Here is a 15308-nt window from a genome sequence, read left to right on the forward strand (position 1 = left end):
CACTAGTTGTCACCTGCTGTATACTCCCATGGTCTTTTGCTACCAGCAGCTCTCAATATATGATAACACCACTAAGCTGACAAACACCATCTAAAGATCAGCTTTGGACTACAGACTGCCCAGGACAATCTCAAGGTGGCTAGCTGAGATGATCCAGCCTCACAGACTACTCTAGCCAGGACTCGAGACAAGCCCTGCACTTTTTCCCATTACACAGAGACTGGACAATACAGCTACCTCTCCCATGACTTGACAATTAACCCCAAATTTTCTTTTCAGGATCCCCTAAAGATGCTGTTGCCTCCAGACAGCAGGAAGTAAAATTAAGAACACGATACCCACATTCCCAAGAGGTGGGGTGGGTGGCTTTTGGTCTTTCAATAGGTTATGGATATTTGTCATTGTTTAGGATGGTTGGTTACAAGTTGTTATTGATAATGGTCAAGAAAAAAGCTGAACAAAGGAGATTAGATTTAGAATTCTTGTTTTGAAAAAAAAAGGGAATATAGAAATGACATGATAAAGGATAGATTATTGAATCTACTCTGAAAAGAAAAAATGGGCATATAAATATGACAGGATAAAAGTGTAGATTATTGAATCTACTTTTAAAAAGCAACTACTTGTTTTAAATCTTTTACATTGATATAGATCTTTGTATAGTGATAGAAAATTAAGATTATTTTTGTTAGAGCATGCTGTACATATGTTTCTAATCTTGTTCAAGGTATTGAACCTATACAACTCATTTAACAATGAGTAAACTTCTAGTCCATGAAAGTTATTACAAACTAATTAGGATATAAAGAAATGCAAGTCAGTAATTAGTCATTACAATAAAATTTGTAGTCATATTAGGTATGTTTTTAAGGTCAAACAGATATATTTTAGATAGATAGATCATCTTCAAACACTCCAGAGATCTACAGAATATGGCATTTAAGATGTTTTAATAGCCGGGCGGTGGTGGCGCACGCCTTTAATCCCAGCTCTCGGGAGGCAGAGGCAGGCGGATCTCTGTGAGTTCAAGGCCAGCCTGGGCTACCAAGCGAGTCCCAGGAAAGGCGCAAAGCTACACAGAGAAACCCTGTCTCGAAAAACCAAAAAAAAAAAAAAAAAAAAAAAGATGTTTTAATAACATAGATTCTTTTTAAATGAAAATGAGACATGTCTGCTCCTGGCAGAACCAATCTACTTCAGAGAAGATGATGAGCATCAAAGAAACTGCACATGGAGTTTACTTTCTTTGTGTCAAAAGTTAGCCACTGGGCAAGAAACTGCCCTTGCCTCAACTGCTGACAGTATGCCATCCAAATGGGACATGGAGGACACAAAAGAAAGGACTGTTGAACTTTGCCAAGACAAGGTAAAACATTCCTTCAGAAAATCTGCTTCACAGATAAGTCTGTCAGATATTCTAGGCCTGTAGGCCAAAGGTAGATGCCCCAACATTGCAAAGGAACCTTGGGGTGATTGTCCAGGCAGCCAGCCATTTCTGTCATTTCTCATATTTTTTGGAAGTCACTTGCTTGCCTTCCTGCTTACTCAGGTAATATTATTTTCTTCTCAGGTCTTTGATGGAGTTGAAGACTTTATAGTTATAGTTTCCCTTGTTATCAGATTCAGAAAAGAAATTCCTTAAAGAGGTGTAAAGTGTATAAGGTTGAGAGACATTAAAAGATAGTTTTGGTAATGCAAGTTAGACTAGAAAGTAAATTAGGTACAACCTTTTGGACTCATCAAGATTGGATAAATAATGGAGTGTTTTCTCTGAATTTGTCAAATGTTAATGGACTAGACATTGTTGATGTATTCATTGCCTGAATATATTGTATATACTTATTGTATATCATTTCTCTTATATTCATTATAACCTTTTTTATTTTCAACAAAAAGAGGAAAATGTGATTTTTTTGTTTGTGCTTTTAGAAATAAATCTTGCCTGAAGATCAGAGTGCAGAGCTAGCCAATAGAGGCTGAGCAGTGGTGGCACACACCTTTATTCCCAGCACTTGGGAGGAGGAAACTGGAAGTGATATGGCTGGGCCGAGAGAAGAAATGATAAGGTGGGGTGAAGACTGTTTGTTTTAAATGTAGCACTTTTACCGTGTAGAAAGGTCATGAGGCACAACAAAACCCAGTATCAGAGCCTTATTAGGAGGAGTGGGGGGACAGAAGAGAGTGACCAGGCCTGGGAAAAGACACATGCAGAGATGGATAGAAAAATAGATGGATAGATAGATGGGATAGATAGAGAGAGAGAGAGAGAGAGAGAGAGAGAGAGAGAGAGAGAGAGAGAGAGAGAGAGAGAGAGAGTAGTGGGGGGAGAGCAGAAGAGAGAGGGGAGTCTGTGACTGGCTTTTTAAGTATTTCCCTGCACATGCGCATGTGAGCTTACAGAGCTACACCATGCATGCGTTGATTGCGTGACCGTGCTTTGCCCATTTGCACAATCACACAGTGCGCTGATGATGTAAGATGTAAGACCCCTTGCTTAGCTACTGAACTGCGCATGCGTGGTCATGCAGCTGGAAGAGTGGCAGAATCCTAGCAAAGACAAAAGCTTGGCTGAGGATTTGGTAGAGGTAAGAAGTCTCTCTAGTGGCTGGCTCCTTTACTGATCTTTCAGCATTTACCCCAATATCTGGCTCTGGGTTTTTATTATTAAGACCAATTAGAATTTGTGATACAGTACTTTTGAAAGCTTTAAAAATAAAAGTAAAAATAAGAGAGCATGAGAGAGAGAGAGAGAGAGAGAGAGAGAGAGAGAGAGAGAGAGAGAGAGATGAGAAATAGCTACCATGTGAGTGATCACCGAGGGAGCTTGAGGAACCTCTTCTAAGAACACCCTCCATTACTGGGCAGCATCATTGATCCCCAGAACAAAGGGAACGTCTGATCTTTTATAACCTTTTAGCAGCAATGGGGAGTTTCACACCGTGTGCTGTGGTCAGTGTAGTGTTAGTGACAAGGAGCACGGAGGGGTCAGGTGTTGTAAACTGACAGTAGTCAGGTCACAGCACAGACAGCTGCTACATCTGTCCTAGAGTGGGCTGCAGGAGATGTGGCCTGATTAAGGCCATGGGAATCGAGTCTAATGCTGCCGACCTGTGTCCTGACACAAAGGTGAGGTGACCATGCATTGACAGTGGGTAAGAGGATCTCAGAGAACAGATGGAATTTCCTAAGATAAGAGCTTGGGAGGGGACTCAGAGTTTGTGCTTGCAGAGTACTGAGAGAGGACAGAGGGGGACAGCAGTTCAGCAGCAGGAAGCTCTCGGTGAGCAGGGAATGTTAGGAGGAGGAGGAGGAAATGCCAGATTGTTCCCTACTCAAAGCTAATCACCATTGGCCATTGTATTTTGACTTCCTGACACTGCCTCCCTGTGTCAGGTCCTTGTTCATATTTAGCCTACCTTATTACTACCCTATTGCTATGGCAACACTCATTTGCCATACATGATATCACTGGGATATTGAGACGCAGAAAACGCAGTGGTCAAATCAGGCTCACACAGATCACGGCTGGCAGATGTGAAGCACCAGCTGTCTGTCTACAGCTGCATATCCAGTGTCTCCACTCTAGAGGCCTTCACTGGTGTCTGTGGAGGGGGAGGAGCTGTTTTTCAGAGATGTTAATCTTGGTCACCAGTAGCTTGAGGGGATGTCTGGTCCAGGAAATGAAAACAAATAGACGGTTAGATCTGACTCAAGAACTAAGCCACCTGCCTCTGCAGAATTTCTGCAGAATTTCAGTTCCTCCAAGCCCATCTATGGACAGGAAATGATATGTTTTCTTGTGTGTTGTAGTCACTTCTCCTGGAAGGTAAAACACATGGCTTAAATTTGTTCCTTCCTGTAGATACTGTCTCTAGCACAGGGACTTTCTGCTGAAGCAGTTACTTATTTAAAATCATTTTAGCATCAGCCTTTTATCTTACCCTATTTTTAAAATTTTTAAAATTCATTTTACATACCAACCATAGATCCCCCTCTCATCCCTTATCCCACTCACCCTGCCTTTCCCCCCAACCCCTCCTCCAACAGGATAAGTTCTCCCATGGGGGGAGCCTGGCACATTCAGTTGAGGCAGGACCAAGCCCCTTCCCAGTTTACCAGAGGTGAGCAAGGTGTCCAACTAGAGGTAATGAGCTCCAGAAAGCCAGCTCATGCACCAGGGATAGATCCTGATCACACTACCAGGGGCCCTTCAAACAGATCCAGCTACACAACTGTCTCCTGTATACGGAGGGTCTAGTCTGGTCCAATGCAGGTTCCACAGCTGTCAGTCTAAGGTTAGTGAGTTCCTATGAGCTTGGTTCAGTTGTCTCTGTAGATTTCCCCATTATGATCTTGACACCCCCCCCCCCCCCCCGGCCCCCTTGCTCATATAATCCCTCTTCCCTCTCTTTGACTGGACTCCTGGAGCTCAGTCTGGTGCATGATTGTGGATCTCTGCATCTACTTCCATCAGTTCCTGGATGAAGGCTCTATGATGACAGGGTATTCACCAATCTGATTACCAGGGTAGGCCAGTTCAGGCACCCTCACCACCATTGCTAGTGGTCTAATCTGGGATCATTCTTGTGAATTCCTGGGAATTTCTCTAGCACCAGGTTCCTCCCTTACACCATAATGTCTACTATCAAGTTATCTCTTTCATTGCTATCCCACTCCATCCCAGCCCCAGCTCAACCATCCTGTTCCCTTATGTTCTCATTCCCCACCCCCTAACCTCTATTGCCCTCCCATCCCTAGTTTACTCATCAGGATCTCCTCTGTTTCCCCTTCCCAAGGTTATTCGTATATCGCTATTAGGGTCCTCCTTGTCTTCTAGATTCTCTGGAGCTGTGGGTTGTAGTCTGATTATCTTTTGCTTTACACCTAGTATCCACTTATGAGTGAGTAAATACCATGTTTGTCTCTCTGAGTCTGGGTTACCTCACTCAGGATGATATTTTCTAGTTCCATCCATTTGCCTGCAAATTTCATGTCATTGTTTTTTACAGCAAGGTAATAAAATACTCTTTTGTGTATATGTACCACATTTTCTTTATCCATTTTTTGGTTGAGGGGCATCTAGGTTGTTTCCAGGTTCTGGCAATTATGAATAATGCTGCTGTAAACATAGTTGAGCAAGTGTCCTAGTGGTATGCTTGAACATTCCTTGAGTATTTGCCCAAGAATGGTATCATTGGGTCTTGAGGTAGATTGAGTCCCAATTTTCTGAGAAACCATCACACTGATTTCCAAAGTGGCTGTACAAGTTTGCGATCACACCAACAGTGGAAGAGTGTTCCCTTTGTTCCACAGCCTCTCCAACATAAGCTGTTCTCAGTATTTTTGATCTTAGCCATTCTGACAGGTGTAAGATGGTATCTCAGAGTCGTTTTGATTTGCATTTCCCTGATGACTAAGGATGTTGAGCAATTTCTTAAATGTCTTTTGGCATTTGAGAGTCTTCTGTTGAGAATTTTCTGTTTAGATCTGTAGCCCATTTTTAAATTGGATTGTTTGGTATTTTGCTGTCTAGTTTCTTGAATTCATTATATATGTTGAAGATCAGGCCCCTGTCAGATGTGGGATGTGGGGTTGGTGAAGATCTTTTCCCATTCTGTAGGCTGTCATTTTGTCTTATTTACTGTGTCCTTTGCTTTACAGAAGTTTCACATTTTCAGGGGGTCCCATTTATTAATTGTTGCTCTCAGTGTCTGTGCTACTGGTGTTATATTTAGAAAGTGATTTCTTGTGCCAATGCATTCAAGATTACTTCCTACTTTCTCTTCTGTCAGGTTCAGTGTAGCTGGATTTATGTTGAGGTCTTTGATCCACTTGGATTTGAGTTTTGTGCATGGTGACAGATATGGATCTATTTGTAATCTTCTACATGTTGACATCTAGTTATGCCAGCACCATTTGTTGAAGATGCTTCCTTTTTTTCCATTGTACAGTTTTGCCTTCTTTGTCAAAAACCAGGTGTTCATACATGTGTAGATTAATATTAGGATCTTCAATTCTATTTTATTGTTCCACATGTCTGTTTTTATGCCAATACCAAGCTGTTTTTATTACTATAGTAGAGCTTGAAGTCAGGGGCAGTGATGCCTCCAGGAGTTGCCTTATTTCAAAGGATTCTTTTAGCTATCCTAGCTTTTCTGTTTTTCCATACGAAGTTGAGTTTTGTTCTTTCCAGGTCTGTGAAGAATTGTGTTGGGATTTTGATGGGGATTGCACTGAATCTGTACATTACTTTTGGTAAAATTGTCATTTTTATTATGTTGATCCTACCTATCCATGAGCATAGGAGATCTTTCTGTTTTCTGATATCTTCTTTAATTTCTTTCTTCAGAGACTTAAAGTTTTTGTCATACAGGTCCTTCCCCTTTTTGGTTAGAGCTACCCCAAGGTATTTTATATCATTTGTGGCTATTGTAAAGGGTGATGTTTCTCTGATTTCTTTCTCAGTCCTTTTATCATTTGTGTATAGGAGGGCTACTGATTTTTTTGAGTTATTCTTGTATCCTGCCACATAGTGACGATGTTTATCAGTTGTAGGAGTTCCCTGGTAGAATTTTTGGGGTCACTTATGTAGACTATCATATTGTCTGCAAATACTGAAAGTTTGACTTCTTCCTTTCCAATTTGTATCCCCTTGATCTCCTTTTGTTGTCTTATTGCTCTAGCTAGAACTTCAAGGACTATACTGAATAAATATGGGGAGAGTGGACAGCCTTGTCTTGTTCCTGATTTTAGTGGAATCACTTTGAGTTTCTCTCCATTTAATTTGATGTTGACTGTTGGCTTGCTGTAAATTGCCTTTATTATGTTTAGGTATGTTCCTTGTATTCTTGATCTCTCTAGGACTTTATCATGAAGGGGTGTTGGATTTTGTCAAAGGCCAAGGTACAACTGAAGGACATCTACCCTGAATATCTCTTTCCTCACTCCCCAGAATCTAAGCCGAGGGACACTGTGATGTTCACAACAGACATCTTGAAGAGTCAAGGAAACAGCACCATCAAAATGTAAGTTTTGTCCTGACTCAGGACAGGTCTCCCAGGCACATTCATCACCTGCCTCCTGGAATCAGAGCAGAACCCAATCACCAGCTGAAACAATACAGGAATCGGGAGCATGTGGAGTAAAGGAGCATGAGCATCATTCAGAGCTTTGGGCAATCCTTCTGGGTCATGACAATCATTAAAGGAAATGGAGGAGACAGGAAGATTTGAGTGGACTATAGGAAAATCCACTTGACTATAAATAAAGTCTCTCTGCCTTGGGAGGACCATCCTTCTGCTGCATACAAGAAGCATACCTCAACTTCAAAGACAGGCATTACCTCAGAGAAAAGAGCTGTGAAAAGATTTTCCAATCAAATGGACCTAAGAAGCAAGCTGATGTAGCTCTTGAAGTCTAACAAAACAGACTTCAAACTAAAATTAATCGAAAGAGATGGAGAAGGACCTTTTGTGGGAGCCCATAGTGACTCAGTTTCCCACAGTGACTCATCTTGAAGCTGAAGTCCATTCTGACTCAAAAGAGTTCAAAGCTTGCTTGCTCTAGTCTCTTCAGAGGCTGTGAGAAAGCTCTGATAAGGCTCCTAGGAAAAGTACAGGGACTGTAAGAAAGTCCTGATTACACTGTAGAAAGAACTAATCATTTAGCAAATGACAAATTCTAGGCAGGCTGCTGATGTTAGCAGGTGGCACATGTTTGATTCAAGGACAGGCTAGACTGCCTGTGCTGTGCTTTGTTCCACTTTAGCCTTTCAGTTTCTACATAAGCTGGCTGTGAAATAAACTCAGGGCTTGCTTGGTATCGAACAGAAGCCCTCCGGCACTGATTTTCTGTCTCCGTCTATTCTTCTGTTTCTGTTTTTTCCTCAGCCTCATGCCCTACTCAGCAACCCTAGTCAACTCGTCAGCTGGCTCCAACAACTTTTCATATTTGTCACCAGAAAAATCCATCACGATGAAGTCTCAATTTTAACATCTATGCCCCAAATACAAGGACTCCCACATTTGTAAAAGAAATAGTACTAAAGTTTAAACCACACATCAAACCTCACAGATTAATAATGGGAAACTTCAACACCCTACTCTCACCAATGGACAGGTCTGCCAGAAAGAAACTTAACCAAGAAATAAATGAACTAACAGATGTCATGTATGACTCAGATGGACTTCATAGACATCTATAGAATGTTTTACCCAAACACAAAAGAATATGCCTTCTTCTCAGCACCCCATGAAACCTTCTCTAAAATTGACCACATACTCAGCCATAAAGCAAATCTTAACAGATACAAAAAAAAATTGGAATAACCCTTTGTGTCTTACCAGATCACCATGGGTTAAGGTTAGAGTTCAACAACAACATAAACTACAGAAAGCCTACAAACTCATGGAAACTGAATCACCACTGGGTCAAGGAAGAAATAAAGAAAGAAATTAAGCGCTTCCTAGAATTCAATGAAAATAATTGCACAACATACCCAAACTCATAGGACACTGTGAAAGCAGTGCTGGGAGGAAATTTCACAGCACTATGTGCCTACATAAAGAATACGGGGAAATCTCACACTAGCGACTTAACAGAATACCTGATACTCTCTAACAAAATGAAACAAACTTACCCAGGAAGAGTAGACAGCAGGAAATAATCAAACTCCAGGCTGAAATCAATAAAATAGAAACAAAGAGAACAGTACAAAGAATCAATGAAACCAAGAGTTGGTTCTTTGAGAAAATCAGCAAGATAGACAAACCCTCATCCAAACTAACTAAAAGGCAGAGAGAGAATATCCAAATTAACAAAATCAGAAAGGAAAAGGAGGACATTAACACCAGATAATGAGGAAATCCAGAGAATCCTCAGGTCACACTTCAAAAACTTGTACTCCACAAAATTGGAAAATCTAAAAGAAATGGCCAATTTTCTTGCACCAAGCTTTAATTAAATACTGGCCAGGATGATGGGCTCTGGCCCAGTACATATTGTAGATTCCTAGAAAATATGCAATGAGTCACATTTTACAGAGGCTTAAAAAGGCAAAACCACAAGGCTACTGTGTTTCCCATTGCAAGGGTCAAGCACTGCCTGCATATCTCCCGCTTATGTGTGATCAAGCACATCCAGCCCAGCTGAGTCGACAAAATTTGTTTAGGGGAGCTAAAACATGTGATTTGTTATCTCTCATAAACAGCAACCTCCAACAGTCCTGGAAGTTATCTGTCCTTGGGCAACTGGGGCTTACAGTTAACTGTGACCCTTACATTCTCCAGTTGAGTTGTATCCCGAGACAAATCCTTGACTCTGTGATAGGTACCTCTTTATATTGGGTTCTGATAACCATCTGCTTAAGGGTACCCACACAAGAATCATCTTCTGGATAAGGCATTAATGATGCAAGAGCCAACAGTAAACTAGCAGAATAGAAGGGTGAAAGTCCCTGCTATGACTGACATTAGAGTTACTATGTAGGAGGAGCCTGGAATGGAAATGGAATGGAAATGGTTATTTATATCATCTCAGGTCTCCTTTTTTTGTAGTGTTTCTTTGAGTATAGGCAGATGATAATCCCAAATTGTTTGTATAAAAACAACAATTTTCTCTTAAGTAGTCTCTGTTTTATGTAGAGCAGTTGCCCAGGTTCAACTCTCCAAGGTTCTCAGTAGTCAAAAGACCCACAGACATCAACACAGACCCTGCCTAAGGTAGGGCCATGAACACAGACATGGCCCTCAGCTGCAGCTTGAGCCCAGATGTCACCATGCCTCTGAGTAGCAGCACAGGTCATTAAGATCAGTATAGTCTCAGTGACACTGTGACCTTCAGACAACAACATGGCTTCAGGTGGTAGCTCAGATTCCAAGCATTTGCATAGCCTTTGGTGGTCACATGTGCCATGGAGATAATCACAGATCATGTGTGAGATAGGGCCATGGACCCATAGATGTCCCTCTGCACCAGCACAGGTCCAGACATCACATGGACATCATGGGTGGCAGCATAGGCCACCCACATCAGCCTGTTCCTCACCACCTTTGTGTCTTCAGTTCCCCTTCTCTCCACAGTGCACGATCCACTCTGCTTCTCCTCTCCCATTTCTCCATCACATACCTGCTCATTGTGTGGCATCCACTTATCTGGGGTACAGGTTGCTATGCAGGCCTGTGGTTGTCTTCTGCCCACTGGGGGCATCAGGTGGGCCTGACTCCATTAAACATATATATGTATATGTATATGTATATATATATATATATATGTTTATATGCACGTATGTGTGTGTGTGTGTGTGTGTGTGTGTGTGTGCGTTTTAAAGTGCAACTTCCATTTTTTCCCCAAGGTGTTTTTTTCTTCTGTTCTTTTGAACCCACCTCTTCACACAGGCTTTGGTGGAGGTCATGGTGCAGCAACAGTAGCTATAAATAGTGGTGGGGGTGTTTGGTCTTTCCCAGCTTCAGGAGATTGATTCCTGACCACCTTGCAATGAATGGTACAGCTCATACAGTAATACAGCTGGACATAGAGTTTGGTAAACACATGAGTGTGGAAGACACTTGCTTTGGAAATGTACCTACAGTAGTGGCCTCTATAATGTTTCCAGTGATAAACTTCTATTTATTTATTTATTAAAAAATTTCATTTGTTTTACATACCAACCAATTTCTCCTCCCTCCTCTCTTCCCATTCCCTCCACCCACCTCCCATCTATCCCCCAATTCACTCCTCTTCCATTCAGAAAGGGGCAGTGTCAGGAGTGATGTCACAAGCTATTGTGGGTCATGATGCAGTTACAGCAGATAGCAATTGATAATTCAGATGTCAATCCACCAGATGAATGATTCTCTGATGGAGGAACCCTGTCAGGCAAGGCTTGCAAAGCCACTGACTCTGAAAACTGTTGCTCCTGTCTGTAATTTCAATTGTGCAGAAACAGCTGTGGTATCTCCTCAGTACCTGCACTAATTTTATATGACATATATGTATAATCTCTTGATTGCATCTCAATCTTATGGGCACATATATCTGTGGATGGTCAGGAAGATGACTTCCCATTAAGATGTATAATTTTGATGAATAGAAACATACTAAGATATGCTTCATAACTAGATCTATTGTCCCATGTGGACTGTAATATATATATGGGAATTTGTAATAGGCAGAAGAATAAAGAGCAGAATAATAAAGAGTATGACCCTCAGATTATGTATGAGGTTATCTTTCCATCTCTGCTTCTGAGAAGCGTTTCTCTGAGTACCCTGGGTAGTGGCACTAAGGGCTGGACCCTCAGGCTGCTAAACAGCAGGCCTCCCATCAGAGTCAACAAACCATGTCATGTCACCTTGAGGCAGGACCAAGCTCCTCCCCCTGCATCAAGGCTGGGCAAGGCATTCTTGTTGGGGAATAGGTTCCATAATGCCAGCTCATGTGCAAGGGACAGGTCCTGATCTTGATTGGCCTATGTTACAATCTAGTTTGTTCATTTAGTAGAATGACAGGACCACTCCTGGTCTTATGTGTGAGATTTCTGTACACACAAGTTCTGAGGACTGTTTGTGGGTGCTTCTCAGGGAAGCTAAATAGGAAGTCTTATTCTGTCCTATCTTTGGGACTTCTATAAACATCATTGCCTTCAGGGCACTGAGCCAGGCTCAGCTGTGGACATCAGTACAACTAGAGGGACCCAGCGTTGTTTGGTGTAAGGCAGGCAGTGGGTCAGTGAAGTCCACAAGAGACAATGGGCAACAGACTCCAGATCCTAGGTCTGTATCATCAGGCTCTGCAGCTCAGCTTACACATGGCAAAGATTGTTTCTCCCACACAGCACAGGAGACACACCATGTCGGTGCACTCAAGTCCTCCTGCATCTGCCTATGATTCATCGTCTGCCTGGTTCTCTAAGGATAAGGATTGGGAGTGGATTTTAGAAAGTCTGATACTGGTTGAAAGAGGCCTTTGTAAGGGTCGGAGGTCCTAAAACAGAACATCTTTCTGTTGTCTGTACAACACTGCTACCCAAAGATGTCACAAATGACAATTCTAACCCCATGGAGACTGAGGACGGTAGGCATAAAACATGTACATGAGTACAACCTACCTGTGGAGGATAAATGGTCAAAGCCTCTCAGAAGATGACAGGCTAAAACCGTCAGAGGACAACTAGACTCTCCCTTATTCAGTGTCACAATTGACACAGGACCCTATGAGTGTGTAATCTGGAAATGAGTGACTGCCACCTGAAGTGACCCATTCAGCCTGAATGTTACTTGAGAAATTTCTGTTTCTTCATAGCTATAACTGCCTACATACAGAGAGCTAGAGCTGGGACATTCAGCCACTCTTGGGTAGTAACATAGACCCACCACACAGACACCTAGGGAATCTGGCCAGGGAATCCTGCTCTAGCCAAAGCACATGCAGCCAGGCCCAGCATTGAGCTAGAATGGACTGGGGGGACTTCTTCCAAGACAGGCTCAGGGTGATGAAGACAGTGGGCACCTCAGACTCAGGATCAGTGCACATATGCGAGTCCAGTGGGATTTTTTGTGTGTTGTGCCAGTGATGGATCAAGGGATTGTGTACGATACATGGGTACTCTTCTAATTTGCATCCCACCTCTGGTTGGGATCTGCCTTCTGTGCACCAGAATTTTCCCATTTCTTTGCAGGCATTACTTATGGTTTTATTCAGTTAGCTCCATATGTTTCAGATGTCCTGATCATATCCCTCCCAGATAACCATTTGTATCCAGGGTCAAATATCAACCTCTTCTTCAATGTTGCCTCTCACCCACCTGCACAGTCCTCTTTGCTTATCAATGGAGAGCCCCAGATATCCTACCAAGAGCTCTTTATCTCCAACATCATTACTAATGCTTGTAGATCCTCTATCTCCCTTGTCTAGAACTTGGCCATTGGGGGCAATAGGATCAAAGTGAAGAAAATTACAGGCCTTGGGATTTGGATCCCTGAGATTACAGCATTGAGCTTTGGGTTAAGCCTTGGTTTTATGGATAGATACAGAAATTAATTCCCAACCTGTGTCATGGACTCAACAAATCGCAATCCTCTTATGAGATTCCTGCTATGATTCTTCTTCCTCTCCTTGCATCTCTGATTTCTCCTGGCTCATCTTGGACTGGTATTGGAATGTGAAGATGGGGTTCTTCCAGGAGGAAGGAACTTCCCAGGTAAAGAAACTTCACTTAAGGTCAAGTAGAGTTTTCCTCTCTGTCACTAATTCATGTATTCCTGTACCCTCATTTGCTATCATGTTCTCTAAGACCCAGAAGGAACACCCAGAACTTTGAGCCATGCTCATGTTTTTTTTCTTTTTCTTTTCTTTTCTTTTCTTTTCTTTTCTTTTCTTTTCTTTTCTTTTCTTTTCTTTTCTTTTCTTTTCTTTTCTTTCTTTCTTTTTTTCTTTCTTTCTTTCTTTCTTTCTTTCTTTCTTTCTTTCTTTCTTTCTTTTTTACCCCAAATGCTCCCAGACCCTGTCTTGTCTCTGCTGATAATTGACTTATATTCTGATTCCAATGGAGCCAGAAGAGGTAGGTGATTGTCTGGGAGGCCTGTCCTGAGTCAGGATGAAACTTATGCTTGAAGCATGCTGTTTACTTAACTCTTCACAGTTATGGACATCACAGTGCCCCTGAGATCAGTATCTGGGAAGTGGGAAATGTAACACTCAGGGTAGATGTCTTTGAGCCGTATCCTGGCTCTGAGTGGACACCAGCACATGTGATGACCATGGCAAACAAAGAGGGACACTCACTTGGAGAATGGGGAACTTCCTATGGAATCTTCCTATGGAGGAGAAGGAGTTAACATTTTGAAACAGCGTCCTAGTTAGCATTAAGTGTCACCATGAGGCCACCCAAAGTCACTAGAGAGGGAAAATAGAGTCTTGAGGCACAGGTCATACTAGTCAGAAGAACAAGTGTGTGACTGCCTCAGTCCCTAGATTCTGTTCCCAAAGACCCATCCCACAGAGTAAGTTGTCATCAACAACACTGCTGTCAGGCCCTGTCCCTATTTCTGGTTGGGGCAAAGCTGAATGCCAGATGATGAGCTCCTGGCCTTGACAGAAACCTCTACTAGATCACAGTAAAGAGTTGGGAAAAGATTTTTCAGTCAAACCACCTAAGAAGCAAGTTGCTGTAGCTATCCTAATAGGTAGCAAAATAGACTTCAAACCAAAATTAATCAAAAGAAATGGAGAAAGACATTTCATATTCATCAAAGAACAAACCTACCAATATAAAATCTGAATTCTGAATATCTATGCCCCAAATACAAGAGGACCCATATTTATACAAGCAACATTATTAAACCTTAAGTCACACATTGAAACCCATGCATTAGTAGTGAGAGACTTCAACATCCCAATCTCACCAAAGGACAGGTTATCCAGACATAAAATAAACAGAGAAATAAAGAAACCAGCAGACATTATAACCCAAATGGACTTAACAGACATCTACAGGATAATTCACCCAAACTCAAAAGATATAACTTCTTCTCAGCACTTCATGGAACATTATCCCAAACTGGCCATATACTTGTTCACCAAAGCGAATCTTACTAGATACAAGAAGGTTGAAATAACCCCCTGTATCTTATCAGACCACCATGGGTTAAAGCTGGATTTCAGCAAAAAACAGAAACAACGAAATCCTACAAACCAATGGAAACTGAATGACTGTCAACTGAATTACCATTGAATCAAGGAAGAAATAAAGAAAGAAATTAAAGACTTCCTGAATGAAAGACTTCATTAATGAAAATGAATGCAGAACATACCCAAAGTTATGGGACACAATGAAAGTGGTGCTAGGAGGAAGTTCATATCACTGAGTGCCTCCATAAAGAAACTAGAGAGATCTTGTACTAGTGACTTAACCTCACACCTGAAAGCTCTAGAACAAAAAGAAGCAAATCACACTCAGTAGATGACAGCAGGAAACAAGCAAACCAAGGGCTGACCATAAAACACAAAGAGAACAATACAATCAGTGAAACAAAGTGTGGGTCCTTTGAGAAAATCAACAAGAGAGACAAACCCTTATCCCAACTAATGAAAAGGCAGAGAGAGAGAATATCCAAATTAACAAAATCAGAAATGAAAAGGGGGACATAACAACTTAGAAATTCCAAGGAATCATTAGGTCATACTTCAAAACCTGTTCTCCATGACATTAGAAAATCTAAAAGAAATGGACTTTTTTCCAATAGATGCCAATTACTAAAGGTAAATCAAGATCAGATGAATAATTTAAATAGACCTATAACCCCCAAGGA

At 41.7% G+C, this 15308-nt stretch overlaps 1 protein-coding gene across 1 annotated transcript in view; it reads left to right on the forward strand.

The window, feature by feature from the left end:
• Window positions 1-3081: 3081 nt before the first annotated feature.
• LOC131896624 (MHC class I-like protein MILL2) overlaps window positions 3082-15308 on the forward strand; it is an 83224-nt gene continuing 70997 nt past the window's right edge. Inside the window, 2 exon segments of the mRNA XM_059247405.1 lie at window positions 3082-3126; window positions 6898-7025. Coding sequence (XP_059103388.1) covers window positions 3082-3126; window positions 6898-7025 — 173 coding nt within the window.

The sequence above is a fragment of the Peromyscus eremicus genome, chromosome 1 (assembly GCF_949786415.1).
Source record: "Peromyscus eremicus chromosome 1, PerEre_H2_v1, whole genome shotgun sequence".
Lineage (NCBI taxonomy): Eukaryota > Metazoa > Chordata > Mammalia > Rodentia > Cricetidae > Peromyscus > Peromyscus eremicus.